This window comes from Zootermopsis nevadensis, unplaced genomic scaffold (genome assembly GCF_977971745.1).
Source record: "Zootermopsis nevadensis isolate Lab colony 2312 unplaced genomic scaffold, Znev_1.0 Znev_ptg000012l, whole genome shotgun sequence".
In the NCBI taxonomy this organism is placed as follows: Eukaryota; Metazoa; Arthropoda; class Insecta; order Blattodea; family Termopsidae; genus Zootermopsis; species Zootermopsis nevadensis.
In genome coordinates, this window is record NW_028259144.1 from 15,343,319 (window position 1) to 15,362,899 (window position 19,581).

The following is a 19,581-nucleotide window of genomic DNA, read 5'->3' on the forward strand; positions in this document are numbered from 1 at the left end:
AATGGTTGCAGGCTTCCTATTTTGTCATGTTGAAACTAAACAATATGTTAAGATGTATGAAATTTATTATGTATGTTGAAATTCCCATGAAGTGTATAGGTCTGTCAGCAAACATGATGCATCTTTCTTAGTTGTGATAGAAAATGTGATTAAAAGTTTGTGGTAAATCTTCGTGCTGTAACATTTGTACTTTGTTCACAGACTGTTTGTTTTAGTGAAATATTATCAGATATGTTGAAAGTTCAATATGTAAGTATATTCTGCTCATCTTAATAATGATACATTTTTAAATTCATATACTGCCATTTATTGGAAAGGAAACTTATGTAACTGTATAAAAATAGAATCAACATTAATGAAAAGAATTTAATGCCAGAATATACTGTGGTCAACTAGTGTATCTTTAAAAATGATGGCTGAATGCTGCCCCCACTTTGTATTACAAATATACTACAAATTTAGTACATTTTGGACTTACCACCATAATATTTAATGATGTAGAATATATATTGTCAGAATATTCAGCGAATGAGCACAAGCACTGTAACTTATTTATGTCATAAGAAATGCATTGAAGATATTCTCATTACTATGTGGCCTTACAAATTTAAAAGGGATAGTGCAGAGTGATATTAAAGAACATCATCTCCTCATGCTGAAAGTACATGGTATAAAACTGAAATGTTGTAGATTTGTTCAAATGATAGGTAATTTAGTGGTCACAATTATTTTATTGACTCTGAAATTTGTAGTGGCATTACTTGCACATTGAAGTATGGTATAAGAAAAAAGATACCTTGTTGCAGTATTAATTGGTGAGAAAACAGAACTATGTATAGAATTTTTTAGGATTCTCAACATAGGGATTCTGTGGGAAAAGTATGTGAATTATGTTAATATATACCTTATTACATTTTAAATGAAGTAAAATGTTTGGCATTTTTGATCGAGATATATAGATATAATAAAACATGTTTGACAAATTTTGACATGGAAACCCCCTTTCCCAACAATGTGCTTTTAACCCTTGCCCCCCACATCAAATTCAGTCTAGGAGGTATAGGAGATGAAATATGGTGATGAATGATTTCACCATAAAGTGCTTCATTTTATGTTGTGTATAAATTTAACGCAGATAAGATATTTCTGTGTTAACACTACGTAGAAATATTAACAAACAAGTTTAAAGGTATGCTGATGTTTCTAATGATGTCTTCTCTGGAAAAGAGCCATATGAGTGGATTTTCCAGCATTTTGGAGACTGTCTACGAAACACTGGAAACTGATTGCATGCTCACATGGCTGATTGTCTGAGATGACTTTACTGCATTCAGTCACCATGAAAGGTTCAGATCATATTTGTTGATATTTGTTATAAATTATATTCAACTATGCTACAAGTAATTCCTTTTGTGTTTTAAAAGTGGAAGAAATTACTTGAGGTTATCTATATTTGTTTCCATTTTGTTGTGGTTATTAACAAAGTATAAATAAGCAAAGAATTTGTCATACAATATTTATTATTAATGAAAAATTATCAGGGTGTCATGTTTTTATCTTAAATCATCTTCAGGTCCTACAGATGCATTTCTTAATCTGTAGCAGGATTGCATATGGTTTGACACTGAAATTTCATATCATAAAATAAAAAATCAAGGTCGTGTAGTTGCTAAATCTCTTTCCTTTTTGTTGTTAGTTGAGGTTGATGGATTAAGTAATAGATTGTTGTAGGTTATGCTTCTCAAGTAATGGGTATTGCAGTGGTGTTTAATTCCTGTGTTGCAGCCAGCCGGCCAGATGCCATTGTGTCAACTGATGACATGAATGAGAAGGGCACACACTCAAACCAAACAGAGAAGGTAGTGTAGAAATACTGTAAAGATTTAGCTTAGTGGAAAATAAAAACTCATTTACTTATAGAGCAATATTTTGTGTTCATTTTAACTTTTTCTTGAATTCAAAATCTGACTTTTATGTTACGCTAGATATGGCTAGAAATTGGGATTGTGATTCTTTGAATATGTACAAGTATCATATTTGAAGATAAATGAGCTCTTTTTCCTGATTTGGCATCTGAAGAATAAGGGATCTTACATTTTTGAAAAGAACAATGTATAGTATGTCATTTATTCAATATTTGGTAGTCAGAATGAGTTGTTTTTATTGCATTCGTCCCTCTGTGTTTCTGAACTTCTCTGCTAATAGTCAAGTTTCCAACAGTGCATTGTCATGAATTTATAAAGTAATTTTTCATTATTTTTAAAGTATAAAGACATTTGAACATACTGAACAATTCAGAAAAGCACATAAGAAATATATGTCTTATTTTTACAAAAGTTGTGAATTTTTAATACTACTTGAAATATCATTGAATGATGGTGGCATTGCTCTCACTGCAAAAGTTTGCAGACTATTATGTTTGTACTGTTGTTAGTATGCAGGTGGAGTGTGCAGTGGAATAAGCTTCATGTGAGGGTTAATGATTACAGGTGGTTCAGTAGCTATTAGGAAAAAGGATAGTCATGCAGATGGTGTCAGATATGATTCCTTTGTCTTCCTCTCACTCTTGGAATGACGAAAGTGGGCCAAAGTACAGAGTGCAGTAGACTCTCGATTATCTGGGGGTGGATTAACCAGGGTATATCTGATTTAAATGACAATAAAAAATTAACTTTGAAAGTCTGCTGTAAAAGAAATTAATAAATACAACAATGACATATTATTTAATGTATTAACATAAATAATTTTTTGCTAATACCTGGAGCTTACAACAGCTGAATGTTATTACTATTTGTTGGAATTACTTTTATAAAAATAGTTGGTATGTACTATATTAAAATTTATATAAAACCCTTCCAATTTTTAGTAAATCTTTAAAAAATTAATTAGTAGTGTCTGTAAATAAACCTATGTATTTGTTGCGTGTTTTTTGTTTTTGCAGATTATCCAGGGAAATATATTTCCCAACCAATCTGGATAATCAGGAGTCTACTGTGTTCTGGAATCTTTTTTCATCCTTATGATGTAGCATTTTCATGGTTTCCCCTTTTGCCCAGTGTAAGAATCATAATATTTATCACTGTGAGGGAAACTTTGTGCCATACAATGTCTGGTGGCAATTTTATTGCATAAAATGTGGACGTGGTTTTAACAAAAATAGTGCACACATGAAAGAAACTGTAATTAAAAATGCTTACATTGCATTTATATTTTAGGTTCTATCTACTTATTTTAGTGTTCATTTTTATTCCTTGTAAAATACTGTAAAAGGGTCTTACTGTAACGTCAGAAATCATGTTTCAATCATGATAATGATAACAACAGTAATATAATCCTTTATAATGTTTGGGCCTTAAAAATTCTTGAGTTGATTTCATGGAGACCTCAGATATAGTTTTATCTAAAAGTAAAGTGTCAGTAATGTACTTTAATTTCCATATTATTTTTATAAAGTATCACACACACACACACAAAATATATATATATATATATATATATATATGTGTATATATATATATATATATATGCAGAGAATTTTTAAAGAAACTTGTTCTCTTGCTATTATTGATTTAACATGAATAAATGATTTCCTTTGCAGTATGGTTTGAATGAAGGGCGTGTTTAAAATGTTAATAATGACACTGGCCCCTACTCAAGACATAAAGTAAAGCAAAGCCATCCCACTACATGCCATGTAGGTCATTTGGGGGGAATGGATGTATAGCTCCTACTCTTTCTTGACCTTGGCACTAGATGGGGGTGAGTGGTCAGCATCACGCTCCGGCCACACTTTACCCCCAGGGAAGGGCCCTGGTACCCATTGGATAGGAGGCTGGGTGGGTCCCAGAGCTGGTCTAGACGCAGAGGCTAGAGGAAAAATCCTCTGCCCCCATCTGGGATTGAATCCATTGTCCAGCCTGTAGCTAGTCACTATACTAATTGAGCTATCCAGACTCCTACTTAAGACAATTCTTACATAAATTGAAAATATTAAAGTAGCTTCTGAATGAACTTCACTGTATCAAAGTCTTCAAATAAAGAATTAAATGTAATACATCAATGAAGTGATTGACCTTTACATGGAAAAGCTCACAAAGCTCAGAGTTCTGTAAATTTCACTGAAAATAGATTTCGCTGTATTATGAAGAAATGTGTTTTTTTTACCAGCAGTGTCTGAATGGAAAGGAACTGTTTAATGCATTCACTGGTGACCAAAAGAGCAAGCTACTGCCTGAATCACTGCAGCGCTTATGCCCAGGGTTGCTGTACCAGCTGACTGACATGACTGCTGACTGCATTGTGGTGTCAGTGCCAGGTCCTGACAAACATGGAATGGATGTCAACATCGAAGCAGTGAATCATAGTGCTGGTGAGTAATTGCCTCTCTCTCCTGAAATCATATTTGATACTTGAATAAATTGTGATTCAGCAATAATGTATAATTGTGCACAGTATGGACAAGTCACACTGAAGTCACATATTGGGTGCCAGGTGTGAATTTGGCACAAAGAAGCACATTATGAAGATTGTAAGAATATTTCCAAGAGGAAAGAAATTTGGCAACATCTATGACATAACTTTGAAGAGATTGTAAAGTTTTAACAGTTAGGTTAGTTTTAATTGTGGGTAAGTGGTTGCTTCAGGTGTTTCAAAAATGTGTGTCAAAATGATTTATGGATGACAGTGTGACATTCCAGTAATGCAGCATCATAAACACCAAGTCAGTAACATACAGCATAATATATGTTGTAACAGTAAACATTTAGATTCGCATGTTTTTACAAAGATGTGCAATTTCAGTCAAGGGGCTTTTATATAAATTTTGACATAAGACCTGAAAATGACTGATTTTTAGTTGAAGTTCATTGTGCAGAAAATCAAAGTGTGGATGTTTGTTTGAAGAATAAACAATGCTCAGACAATGAGACAGTGACCAGATAGCCAACTAAAAGGAAATGAATGTTTAAGGGTTATTTAAGGTGATTGTGCAACCAGCAAATGACATTGGAAGCATAAAATTTGGTTTGATGCTTATGCTGTGGTTTGATTTCACTGCATTCAAAAACATATTTATGTAATTAGCATCCCAATAAGTTCATATTTAAGACATTTGAGCAACAGAGATTTCTTTGTTCAACTACAGGACAGTTCTGTTTTTCTTGATCAGTTTCTGTGTCACATTGATTCGCTGATTACAGTGTGGCTGTATGCAACACTAAGCATTGTGGTGGTAAGCCTCTGTGGACTCCTAGGAGTTGCAGTAATTCCAGTTATGCAGCAGGTGTTCTACCAACAGCTGTTACAATTCTTGGTTGCCCTTGCTGTCGGCACACTCTGTGGGGATGCTCTCCTGCATCTACTGCCACATGTAAGTTATTACATCTGGAAGTAGTTATGATCAAAGTTTATTTGTGTGAGTTTATCTGAAACACAGATATTGATATCATTAAATTGACAATTTTCTCATGGATTTGATCACAGTTTATATCAAGAATTGATGAAAACTCATCCAAATGTGATTATCAAAAATCTGTAATACCCATTTTCTCAAAGTCACCATCATAAGCACTGAGATATCTGTCTCTTGGAGTCATGAAGTGATGGATTTGTTTTTTGTACAGTTCCATTGCCTTCTCATAAAAAAATGTGCAGTTTGCTGCACTATAATTATGATAAAAGTTGCAGTGATCTTTTTGATTCCATGGCATCAAGTCATTAGTGTCGATTTCTTATACAAGTCACATCTGCTGCAGTGCACAAGATGTTACAGTGGACTTCCTGAACATGATTGCGTGTGGTCAGAAGCCAACTTCTAGCAAGTTATTCTCTAAAGACCTGTATGCTACTGTTATATTTCTCTTACTCCCAAAATATTATTATAATACTGATTTGACAGAAAACCAAACAGGTAGTAGTAGATTGTTGTTTGTTTAACTGAAGGTATTAACTATGTATTTAATTGTAGAGACTGAGATGTCATTACAGTAGCTGATATGAACAAGATATTTTTTATCTCTGAGCCATGCCCACTCATTGAACATGTTCACTGTCACTTGATGCTCATATGTTAGATGGCTCCTGCTCCAGGTGCTGATAACTTATGTGCATGTTGTGGTGTTCTAAGTGGCCTCGCCTGTCTGAACTGATCAGCACTGTAATTTAGTTTCTACTCATTACAGTGAAACTCAGATTGACATTCAAGTTTCATGCACATTAATTTATTTTTTATGTCAGTAATTTTCTAAAGATAGAAATCATTGGAGATAAAGTTGATGATCCTTGTATTCCAAATTTAGGTTCTTTGTGACCAAATTGATCACACAGCACTGCAGTTAACACTGTCAGTTTATTTAATGACTATCAGTAGCTCATAGTATATGGCATCAAATGATAGGATGATTAATGAATAATGAAAGTGAAATGATATTGAAGAAGAAGCAGTTGGCCTTATTTTGCCTGGAGGTACTAATGAAGAGCATTAGAAATCTCATTTAGAATTTGCTGGTCTCTGGGCTGAAATGTGAACCACAGACCTTCCAGATATGAAGCAGGAGTGCCTATCACTCCACAGTGATATTCTATTAGAAACATCAAGCAATCGTGACACAATCGTCCAACCACTTCTATCACCATTATATTTTACAATAAATCACGAACTAGGATTTATTTACAATAAATTCTAGTTAGTGATAAAAATGGCTAGAAAGTTTTGTGGTGGTTACATGCAACTACACAGTATGAAGAATATAGGTGGCGACTGACTTGTAACATTTGCCTGTAATATAACATGTTACAAATCGAGCATCACACAAGTGAAGACAGCGAACAGAGCCGCTCGTGCTCGCAGGCGCTCCATCGTGTTGTCAGTTTTTTCGCGAATCCCTTTGAGTGTTACATTACAAGTCAGTCAGTCAAGCGGCGTCATAACGAGCATTACCTGTATGTTGCCTTTCAATACTCCAACAATTGCTGCACTGACTTCTTTGACTATGACTCCTATAAGCCCTTCTGAAACGAGTGTCTCTTTTTCCCACTACTGGCCCAATTAAGTTAATCAGACGCTCAAAATCTGTGGGAGACATCCTCACAAAGTTTTTGTATTGGCCTGTGAATTCTTGATTTCATAGAATACTCATTAGATTCAATCCGCTGTTTTCATTTGTTTGTTTGTTATCCAAACACGTTTTCTTCTCTTCTTTAAATAACAGTAGCGTATTAAAAGGAAAGCAGATAACACAACGTCTGTGTCCGACATATTGAATGAAATGAAGTGGAGCACACACGAGCACAGTCGAGCCGAGCGTTCAAAACGAGCATTCGATGCGCCTCACCAGTTGTGGTGTAATGTAACATGCTCGCCGCAAATGTTACATTACGAGTAAATGTTACAAGTCAGTCACCACCTTATGAAGAACATCACTCATTCCCTCTCTCTCTCTCCCTGCGTGGCTCTACAATCCTTGATGGACCTTGGCCTCTTCATCCTCACACATGGAGGTTTCTTAATCTATTTAGACTTTGGTGGGACTATTTGGATGAGTGATCAACCCATTGCAAGGATAGCACAACACACAAAGGTGCCTTGAGTGAGATTTGAACTGGGACACAGAGCCATCAAGGCCCGCACCTTAGACCATATGACCATTGTGACTGGCATGAAGAACATATACAATGCTAAAGTAAATTTGGCAATTCTGGTGACATGAAAAGCAATAGTGAATTATAGGATGAAAGTACTATTCTACAAGAAGTGCACTTTATATATTTTATGATTCTTGTATTCAGCACCTGTTGTGTCTATACTCAGGTCCAACAGTGAAACACATGCCACTTAACAAAAAATTATCTGCTGGCCAAGTGCAAAGGAAATTAAAATGGTAAGATTTTGAAGAAATGCTGCAAGTGTACAATGAAAAAGGAGAAATAAAGATTCTGTTTATTGCTGTCCCCAGTGCTCCATAAATCCTGGGGATTTTTTTGGAACCAAGGTTTGGACAGTGCCATGTAGAAAATATTTTAAGTTGTGGCTAACTTTTGAAATGAAGGTGATCTTTATTCTAATTCAACTTTAACAATGAATTGATATTCTAGTTAGCCTGATTTTATTGTTTGCCAACAATGGGAACTATTTTTGCATTTTTATGTGATTATTCAGTATTTTGAACCCTGTAAGTTAATTAAATGTTTACTAGCATGGAAAATGACCCTCATTTATCAGTGTCATTTACACATATGTGCATCATGAAACATTCTTAAAAGGTTGGAAAAAAGTTGAGACTATAATGGAACAACTATCATTAGGTGCATTATATCTCACACAAAACCTTAGGGCCATTCATGTACTTAGTTAAGTTGGTAGTGAACATGTTAACTAAAACTAAAAATATTGGAAAAGATAACAGACTCTTGCTGTTTAAGTTTGCTTTGCTGTGAGAAATGTCATTCTTGGTGTAGGCAATGATGGGCGAACCACATTCTCACTCATATTCACATACACATACTCACCATGGCAGCCAACATGACAGCTTCGCATCTGCAGAAGATGAACATGACCTGAGCATGTGGAAGGGTCTAGTGGCAGCCCTGGGTCTAGTGTTCTTCTTCTTCACAGAAAAGTGTCTCACATTGGTGGGAGAGTGGAGGAAACAGCGTCAACGCAGAAGGAAGGTTGGTACTGTTGCTTTATCCTTATCCCACCCTAAACACTTTAAGAATGTTCTTAATGAATTGTTCCTGGTCTTGGTGCTCAAAGTTGTTTTTTTTCTTTCTGCCTTTGAGTGATGTCTGTTGGAGAGTAAACTAACTTCTTGGTGTTTTGATGGTTCGTAGATTATATGCAGGCAGTGTGTCTCACATGTAAGGTTCAATTTTTGAGTTCCCTTCAAATAGAAAAATGTAAAACTACTATTTTTAACAGTGGGATGAAATCAGGCATTACAGTAAGTTTGAATACAATCGAAAGAGGATTAAACATCTAAAGGAAAGCATCTATGTGCCCAACATACATTCATTGAAACCCTGATATGATTGTTAGAGTATGTAGTATCCACCATTAAATATCACTTAATACTTTTGATGTAAAATTATATTTTATGCTATGTCAATTTTTCACACCCATTTTTTGGATCCATGTCTTGATAATATCCTCATTAGCTGTGTTTACATGGTAAAATCTTACCTAAAATACTATTAACAACTCTTGATCTTTTATTCTTCCTGTCCTCATCACACATTTATCCTGTTTTGTGATTCATTGGCTATTATTTTTCTTACGTTTGCAATTTTTTCTTTATATTTTTAGTCACTATTTTTTCTTGTTTTTCCATTTAATTTCTGCCCTTTGAAATGTTATTTCCTGCCTTCATCTTTATATGCAAGAAATAAGGAAGATCTTAACATGTAAAGGCAATTGAGTATGATAATTTAATGGTACATTTTATAATGTAGTGACTTTATAAAATGTTATGACATGGGCACCTGAAGATGTCTGAAGTAAATAAAATAAGTTTTTAAACTTTCATGTATATTTAGATGAGTGATTAATTTGTTTACATGTAACTATTTGAAATATTTAAGTATTTTGGCAGAATTTGTCTCAGCATTACACATATTTAAATAATATATCTAAAATTTACATTCATGAAATCTTTTGTTTTTGGTGCTGTATGGAAACTATGGGCCAGCCATATTCTTTGCTTAGTGAGTCTACAGAATTTTGTTGAATAATGTGTTTCATGTGCAGGTTCCATCAAGAGTCCGTGTGATGCGGGATGCAGACAATGTGGGTAATACTTCAGTGGGTGAAAAGCTGTGCAAACATAAATACAGTTCATACCCATATTGCTATGGTGAGATTACAACAGAGATGTCAGGTGAGGCATTTGAAACACTAGATGTTGTCATAGAGAAATGGGCATTGAAGTTAATGTTATAGTGTTACTGCTGGAAAAGAGCAGTTAGTAACCTGTCTAAATCAGAGTCAGTAATTGTGCTCAGCATTCCACCTCTACATTACTCTTAATAACTTTGCCATTCACAGGCACATGGCAGCATGTTGTATGTATACATTGCTACATTCATTACATCTGTCAGTCTTTCTCACAGAATTATTACATGTCTTTTAGGACTCCTGGAGAATGGAAATGCAGATTTTCTATTGAAATCCGAACAGGTATAGCCTGATAATATTGATTGTGATGCCAGACAAAACATACTGCAATCGTTTTAAAACTCAGTTGAAATACATGTACCAACTGCTTTAACAATCAGTAACTGAATTTTGCCTACAAATTGTATTTATGGGTTTTATATGATTCTAAAAGTAATTAGTGATCATTTTCTTAAATGGCATTAATCAATTGATCTTTGTAATGGACATTGTGTTTTCTTTGAGGTAAGAACTGAATTTGTTCTGATTGTCTTCTGCTTCAGAGGTTAAGGCAAATCTCAATAAATGCCACTCATTTTATAACTTTATTTTTCAGAAGTCCAGATTTTGTAAAATGATCATTACTTATCTGTTTTAAATGTTTTTACATAAGTAACTATCTGTATAAGTGGTGTACAAGTGAACAGAAGCTTTTAAGCAATTGGGGACCAACTGTGTTGAATGAATTTAACTAAAGGTAAAATTCTTGAGGAATATATAATTTTGGTTTTGAGTAAAATTGCTGAAGTTAACAGGCATTTTGAGAGCTGCTGTTCATATGAAAGTGATTCTGTATCTGCAACAAATTGTACATATATATTACATATTTTTAATTTTTCACTTAAGAACATATGTGCCATTTTGGATTATGGTAAGATAAGAGATATATGTGTCAAATTGTGAATGCATATTAGCTATCTACCTCTTACATATAATATACTTGGGTGATGTGAAATATCCCATTATGTACTGCAATATTGTTGCCATGGAATGAAATTTATTAATGTCATAATTCATAGCAGTATTAAGTGATTACTCTATACCGTCACAGTGGCCGCGCGGTATGAGGCGTAGGCATTGTGCCACTCGGACACTGGTACCGTGGGTTCGAATCCCACTCAAGCCATGGATGTTTTTCTGTGTTGTGTTGTCCTGTGTACAGGTAGAGGCCTTGCGACGGGTCGATCCCTCGTCCAAGGAGTCCTACCGAATGTCTAAATATATTTAGAAAACCTCCAAAAATAGAGGAAAAAAGCAGACCCTGCCAAAGTGGGACAAATGCTAAAGAAGAAAAAAATTTAAGTGATTACTCTAGAATAAGAATCTTAAAAATAAAGCACCTGTTGTGGCATATAGAATATATTACTGTATATTACACATAAAGTGTGTGGCATATGAAAATATGTTCTTAAGATACAACTTTCTAGTGATGTAAACCAGTCAGTCTTCAGATGCTCAGTTGCTACAGTGATTCATATGACATTATACTGACAATTTGTATTTTTATTAGACTGTTCTCATGAATATAGGGAGTATTTCTTTATTTCTCTGATATTTGTTGTGATATAAGAAATGATATATCTTTCCAGATGATCATCATCATCGTAATCCTCAGTATGAGCAGAAGCATAACCACACTCACAGTTCTCCTGCACTAGACACAACACAAGTGACAACTTCAGGTTCAATAGAAGACACCCACCCAGATGGTCTGGATGAACTGCGACCCATAGCTACAACGTGTAACTCTATGGCTGCAGGTCCAGACAGCGAACATGGGACAGACGTGAATCCCAGTGAAGCAGAGAGCTACACAGTCATTATCAGGTATGATGCTACTAGGGGCTTGGTGATCTGAGAAGTTAATTACTGGCATGCATAAGAGGATGATGGTGTGAGACCATTTTATACGCATTCCCCAATATATATGTATGAACAATACTTCATATGTCAGATTGAGCAGATAAATTCCACTACTCCATTACACACTGCTGCATGATTGTTTCTGCCTATAGAAGGTCTTGCTTGGTTGCTGGTGCCATAACAGTACCTTATTAGGCAGGTTGTGACAGGTTGGAGTAGACACTGAACATAGTAACCTGTTGAAATAAAATTATTATTAAATACACAAGTTCATGTATATATTTTAAATTAGGTGAGGGGCAGAGAGCAGGCGTGATGGAATGGGAGAGAGCCATTGTTAGATGTTTCAAACAGACTGACAAGCTAGTGATATAAGTTATTGTTACTGTCGTCATCATCATCATCATTATTATCATTAATGGAATATGTTTACTGGGTGTGGGAGTGAATTAATGTATTATTAGAGTCTATCAAGAGAACATTTTCTCTGAAAGAATGATGGGCAGAGGAAAATTCCTTGTGCACATTGGCTTATTTTCTGTCTCAGGGAGCATGAGAACAAACATCATGGTCACTCACACACACATGGCCATGTACATTCACCTCCTGACACGCTGAGCTCTGTTGCGTGGATGGTGGTGATGGGAGATGGACTCCATAATTTCACAGATGGAATGGCCATTGGAGCTGCATTTGCTGCCAACATTGCAGGTGGTTTCTCTACTGCGGTTGCTGTGTTCTGCCATGAACTGCCACACGAGTTGGGTGGGTATCTGTGTATGATATATTAAGTGCATTAAAATTATAAAATCTCCATGTTTCTGTTAAATCATCTCTGTTTAATGTTTATTGCTCATTTAACATTCTCCCCATGCTATACTTAGCACAAAATGTTATTGGTAGTACATAAGTTAGATGCATTTCACATAGTGTAAAATGGCATCTTTTTCTTTACAAGATTGTAATGTTGTCAGAAGGTTGTTTCTTCTGATCCCATTGATATTTGTTGTATTTGGACAATTTAATTTTACTAGGAAATTACCCATCAAGAATGACTGGAAAATTCAATGCGTTAGGTATGTATACTCATAAATATTATGCCATAAGACACAAAATCCCTTTGTAATGGCAGTGATTATAATAACACACACATCATAAATATTATCTTGTAAGGCTCAAGGGGAGTTAAAACGAGAAGCTGAGAATATGGAAAACTGGAGAGCTCTTTTTGGGCAGAACAATGGACCTGTCGTCAGACAGAACACTAAATAATAATAATAAGGCTCAAGGTCCTTTAGCAGCAAATGATAACCAACCAGCCAACACATACATATTATATAGATAGATATTTGAATATATTTTCTTGATCCATTTAACTATGGGTTTTTAAAAGTTTGAGTACATAATTCTGCTGCAGGTGACTTTGCAGTACTACTGAAGGCAGGGATGAGTGCAAAACAGGCTGTATTCTACAACCTTCTGTCCTCTATCTTGTGTCTTCTTGGTATGGTGTTGGGAGTATTCTTGGGGGAGTCTGAAACTGCCACTGCATGGGTGTTTGCTGCAGCTGCAGGCATGTTCCTTTATATAGCACTTGTGGATATGGTAAGTACCAGTAGATCATATTGTCTTTGTAATGTAAGGCATTATTTTCACACTAAAATCATTTATAGATGGAGAACAAATAATGCCACATACTGAAACTATGGGAGTAAATATGCTACAGTTATGTTACTAATACTAAAAATATGGTCCAAAATTTCAAAACTACAACATATTATTGAATCCTATTCTGAGCCAGTCCAGTGAATTTCAAATCCTGTTTTCGAAGATCTGTTTTAAAATTATCTTTCCAGCTATATCTTCTGAGAAGTTTCTCCCAAAAAATATATGTGCATTTGTTATTTTTTCCATCTGAGTTACATTCTCAGCCCACCATAATCTTATTGATTTAAGATACCAATAATAAATGGTGATTTGAAAAATCATTAAGTTTGTTTCATTTATTAAGAGTGCTTGCCAATAGCAAAAGACCTGTAACAGGCAAACATTGATAATGTATGGAATAGACATTACAATTAATAACAAATAAAACAAAAAGAAACTTAAAAGACTAAAACAAAACATGTTCCTAAAAAAAAAGAATGTGTTATCAAGAGAGAGAGTACCTTTACTAAAAGAATGACTAGAATTAGCATATACTACGAGCTGAAGTCTTAACTATACTGCTCACACTGAAGGTGGAAAAATCTCTAGTTTGCTGTTTAGATGACAGATATCAACAGTGTTCATAAAGCAGTGACAGTTAATTTTGTCCTTGTAAACATTAATACATAAGCATTGAGATGTTAGAGTATGGAATAGAGTACAGGCAACTCTCAGTTTATGAACGAGTTCCGTTCCAAGACGTTCGTTACAAGTTTTTGTTCGTTATGTGTATCTTACATTCCTGAGCTTTTACAATACATATCGAATACATTAGCAGCCATTTTAAAGCATTAAAACCATGTACTAATTATCATATAATAATTTTCTGGTAATTATTGTAAAAATACATTTTTAAAAGTTTATTTATTTAAATCTTACAATTATGTTCACTATACATTTGGCATTTCGTTTTATAAGGAACTCCATCTATTGGTGACTAAGAAATTTTGAATGAATTGTGACGTTCGTTATAGCGAATGTTCGTAAACCGAGAGTTGCCTGTATTCTGAAATTTAAGCATTTTAAAATATAAGTCCTGAACCAAGTACCACTGGATTGACATAAATTAAGGAAAGAAAGACCAGAAGTAAGGACAAAGGTGACTGGTTCTGTCCTTGCCAGGAAAGTTACAACAGTGGTAAAAGCAGAAATCTGTAGATGAGTTGATTCTGCCTCAACTGGTACCATGAAAACTGCCAGTCAGTTGCTTCAAATAATCCACCTGCTGATTTAATGTGTGTAATGAGTGTGGAAGTCGCCCTCGGTGGGCTAGTGGTTAGCGTGCTCGCCACTGGACCCAAGGTTCATGGGTTCAATCCTGGCCAAGGTCGATGAATTTTTAAGGGTGATAAAAATCTGTAGCACATCTTCCTTTGGGGGGGGGGGGGGGAAGTAAAGCTGGCAGTTCCATGTTGTAGATTTATGACATGTAAAAGAACCTTATGAGCATCATATGAGATGTTTCGTAAGCAAAATTCAGCGGCCATTTCTCACCCAAGTCTCCTGATTGACTGCTAGATGGCTCTGGCAGTGAAATCAGGATTGAGTAGAAATTGTGCAGAGTCGGTGGGCTGGTTACTCACTACTCATAAATGCACATTTCAAGACCAAGAAACCTCAGAAAAGGAGGTGGCAAAAACCCACAACAGGGTTATAGAGCCAAGAAACAACGAGTGTGGAAACATTGAAGCAACTGCAATTGTGGCATCATGTCTTGAACCTATATTTTGTATGATTTCTGTAATTGGTGTAAACAAAAGTTAAATACTTTACAAGATTTGGCATTGGTTAGCATAGATATGGTATAGATCCTGAGTTTGCACTGAAGTCTATCTTTATTTGCAGATACCAGAGCTAACAACATCCCACTCAAAGGAAGGGGGTTCTCTGTGCCAATGTCTGCTGCAGTGTGTTGGTTTGTTGTCAGGGATTGGTATCATGCTGCTTATTGCTACATATGAACATGACTTGAAGATGGTCTTTGCGGACAACTAATGAAATATCAATGTATGTGTACAATAATATTGTCCGTGGAGGAAAGACTGTATAGGTAACTTTTATATGTACAGATGAAACAGCCCATACTAGTTACATCGTTACTTCCATTTCTTCAAATTGGCAGTTAATGTTTTTGTACAGTAGCCATCAGACTGAAATAATTATTTTTTTAGCTATTATATGAACTCTTTTCCATATTCTTATCACAGACAGTAATCAGCTATTCTACTTATATGTTATAGTATTGTCCTCCAGAATCCAATAACCTTCATCAAGGGCTCAGCAGTAATGTTTCATTAGCCAAGTTGTATTACAATGACAGCCTATCTCTAAATGTTATTGACATTGGTGTTGAATTACTAATTTCAGTTTTTTGACGTTTTCAGTCATGCTTTCTCAAAAAACCACTACGTTTTGGGAGATGGCTTTACCCCATCCTCAGGTGTACCTACATAGTCAGGCCTGTTAGAAGGAGCTAATCTCCACAGATTGAGATTAGTTCCTTCTAACGGGCCTGACTGTGTAGATCACCTGAGGATGGGGGAATAGCCAGCTCCCAAACTGTAGTGGTTTTTTGAGGAAACATAATGGTGATTGAAGAAGTCCAAAAAATTGAAATTAGTAATTGCAGTCATTTTTTGGTGTTTTATTTATTATATGGTACATTCCTGGAAAGAAAGATTTTGCTACTACATACTGTCCTTGGCCTAAAGAAACATGTATTTAACATATAAGGCTTTTAGTTTTATGGTTCTTTTTCAGTGACATTCAGCTACATACTTAAACCGACTACAGGCTTCTTTCAAGTCCCATTTTGGTTATATAATGGAAGTGTAACTGGTACAGATCTGATCAGTCAAATATCATCCAAGTTAGTCAAAGAAAGTGAAGTCCTGTCTTCACATTTAGCAGTAAATGTCATTAGTATCTGTAAAACTTGGCAAGGTTTGACATGAAAATTAGTTGAGAAATAAGTAACATTTTTCAGAGAAAGGTCCACAGATCAAAGGATAGTATCCAGTACTGCATCCAAACTGAGAAATGTTTGAATGAAGAGAAGACATTAAAAATTATAAATTGACTATGTGCACATAATACTACATGTCTTATAAATATGGCACAGGCATTAAGATGTGGACAAAATTTCTTAAAATGACTGTTTTGGATAAACTGCTGGTTAGGTTTAACATGTTTCTGAAGTATGATATTTTGAGATCAGTAAAGATTCATGTACAGATCCAGTAACTGTCAAAAGAACTCAGAGTCACATTACTTTTCCAAGAACTTTTCTTGCATAAAAGTAATCTGCATATATGATGCAACCAAACATTGATTTTGATTTTGCCATTTCGATTGTGGTCTTCTGGATTATGAAGCTATGTGGTCTTGTGTGTTGTTACTAACATTTTGGAGGAATATTTCTTCCATGTTCAGAATAGAAGCTGTAGGTGATGAGTTCCTCCACAGCATCTTAATCTAGAAAACCACAAACTAAATTTTTACCACCTGATAACCTCAAATCTTACATTAATTTAGCCAGTAGTACAGGCAGAAAGATTGGAAAGCAAAGTAAAGAATTGAGATTTAAGACAATTAAATTGGTTGCTGTTTTCAAATATGGGGTGCATGTCTCATGTTTCATTAAATTAATTTCTTCTTAGTACATTTTTAAGGTTTTCGTTCTGATGTTTCCTAAATTTTGTCCTACAATCACAGCAGATAATATTCTTTTACTTTGAAATGTATATCCAGACTGAAAAAGCCATTTATCATTGTTGATAAACATTTTTCATTACCAGTGTTAATATGTATTAGAGATGTTCTCACTCACAAAACATAGTCAACCCAATACAAAAAGGAATTTTAAATGGTATTCATTCTGAAGTTACGTTTATTGGCTTAACTCATGTCAGTACCTTATGTATGTACATACTGTGCAGTATTTTGACATTTTTGTCAGTAGCACTATATTTCATTGATATCCTGGAATAGAAAATACACACCCATGTGAGATTTGAAGAGCATGTGAATAAATAAAATGTAAACAAAACAAATTAGACATTAAAAATGTGTATACCAGTGTACTCATTTTTATTCCACATCTGCATTTAGCATGTTACATAGATTGATTTTACAATGGGCATCATTTATTTAACCTTTAACCTCAGTCTCAAGCTTTACATGAGTAACACTAAAGTAATATACATTGCATGCCTTAAAAGTTCGACTTCCACCTTTGTTCTGCTGCTGACGAGATACTAACATGTACTTAGTTTTTTTTGAATTTACTTCTAGCCCCACCTTTCTACTAGCTTCTAGTAAAACTTCAGTGTTCCTCTTTATTGTATTTATATCATCACCCAATAAATTAACATCATCAGAAGATGCCAATAGCTTATGTGTCCCGTTCAATTGCGAACCCTCCTGCCTATCTTGGACTTTCCTGATGGCATATTCTATTACAAAGTTAAAAGAGCAATGGAGACAAAACATCTCCTTGTTTCAGACCACTCTTCATGAAAAATGAGTCAGACAAATATTTACCTAAACGAATTTTGCTACAGGTTTCATTTAAGCCCATTTTTATTAGACTTACTAGCTTCTTTGGTATTCCAGATTCAATGAGAATATTGTAAAACACTTCTCTCTTAACAGTCATAGACTTTTCTGAAATCTATAAACAATTTATGTACGGTCTCACTGTACTTCCATTTTTCTCTAGTATCTGACATGCTGAAGATCTAAATCTATTTTTGATCTGTTACGTCAGAACCCACACTGATGATCCCCAATAATTTCATTCCCATATGGAGTTAATCTCGCCAGAAGAATGTTTGATGGAATTTTGTATGAGGTTGATAGTAGAGAAATTCCTCAGTAATTACCATACTGTCTTGTCCCCTTTCTTCTGAATAGGAATAATTATGGATTCCTTCCATTGTTGTGGCATCTCTTTCTTATCCCAAATTAACAGTATAAGCTTATGGATCTTCGTATGCAACTTTTTGCCACCTGCTTTAATTAATTCTGCTGGAATTTGATCAATACCTGGAGATTTATAACTTTTCAATGGCTAGTTCAACTTCATCTAAACTAGGTTCTGGCACCAACAGTTCAGCCATATGTATATTAATCTGTCTAACATCATCAATCCCATGAACATTTAAGAGCTGGTTAAAGAATTTTTTCCACCTATTCAAAATTTGATTGGATCTGCAAGTAAATTGCCAAATTAGTCTGAGGTTGATATCCTTTCTTAAAACCATTTATGCCTCTATACAGATGTCTAATATTTTTGTCCTTACTGTTTGTCTCAAGCTTAATAATTTTGCCTTTCAGATATTCCCTTTTCTTATTCCTAAAGGTTCTACTAACTTCATGTCTCATGTTACATAGATTATCCATATTTGTTTTGAGTCCTGCAACCATTGAAATTTTGTTTGCTTCCTTCGATCTATTAATTTTGAACATTCTTTATCAAACCATGGTTTATTTTGCTTTCTCCTGTAGTATCCTAGTTTCTCTTTGGTTGAAAATTTGGTTCAGTTTCTGACATTTTCCCCTCCCTGTTGATATCCATACTTTCATCATTTTTATCTGTCTCTAAAATTTGAAACCTATTAGAAACTTCAAATTGATATTGCTCCTTTACCTCTCAATCATTTAATTTTCTGAAATCAAATCTTTCTGTGTAAAATTTTCCTTAGTTCATCTACTTACTTACAACCTCTCCCTCACTTTTGCCACTACCAAATAATGGTCAGGAAATCCAAAGGTTCATTACTGTATTCACAAGAGCCCACCACTGAGCCAGCTTAATTCAGTCAACACCTTCAGATCCATATTAATATTATCCTCCCATCTACACCTGTATCTCCCAAATGGTAGCATACATTTCATTGTTTTAATCTCTAAGTTTTTAAGTACTTCATTTATGCTACAAGTCCATCCCATCAAATCCTGCTTGACTTGACCACCCCAATAATATATGGCGAAGAGTACAAATTATAACATTATAAATGTTTCCTTTTAAGGCTTGCCCCAAGTGCCACATGTTTTAAATTTTGAAATAATTTTACAGTAAA

At 34.8% G+C, this 19,581-nt stretch overlaps 1 protein-coding gene across 8 annotated transcripts in view; it reads left to right on the forward strand.

Annotated features, from left to right (window-relative positions):
- foi (solute carrier family 39 fear-of-intimacy) overlaps positions 1 to 17,580 on the forward strand; it is a 30,037-nt gene extending 12,457 nt beyond the window's left edge. For 6 of the 8 annotated variants that reach the window (XM_022060969.2, XM_022060974.2, XM_022060970.2 and 3 more), the window contains exons 3-11: positions 1,786 to 1,859; positions 4,168 to 4,369; positions 5,199 to 5,368; positions 8,455 to 8,667; positions 9,743 to 9,872; positions 11,518 to 11,755; positions 12,339 to 12,556; positions 13,209 to 13,396; positions 15,344 to 17,580. In XM_022060969.2, the coding sequence (XP_021916661.2) occupies positions 1,786 to 1,859; positions 4,168 to 4,369; positions 5,199 to 5,368; positions 8,455 to 8,667; positions 9,743 to 9,872; positions 11,518 to 11,755; positions 12,339 to 12,556; positions 13,209 to 13,396; positions 15,344 to 15,493 (1,583 nt within the window). In that variant the 3' untranslated portion in view covers positions 15,494 to 17,580. The remainder of the gene's footprint in view (positions 1 to 1,785; positions 1,860 to 4,167; positions 4,370 to 5,198; positions 5,369 to 8,454; positions 8,668 to 9,742; positions 9,873 to 11,517; positions 11,756 to 12,338; positions 12,557 to 13,208; positions 13,397 to 15,343) is intronic. The other 2 variants (XM_022060975.2, XM_087348111.1) reach the window with 2 other exon arrangements.
- Positions 17,581 to 19,581: the final 2,001 nt, after the last annotated feature.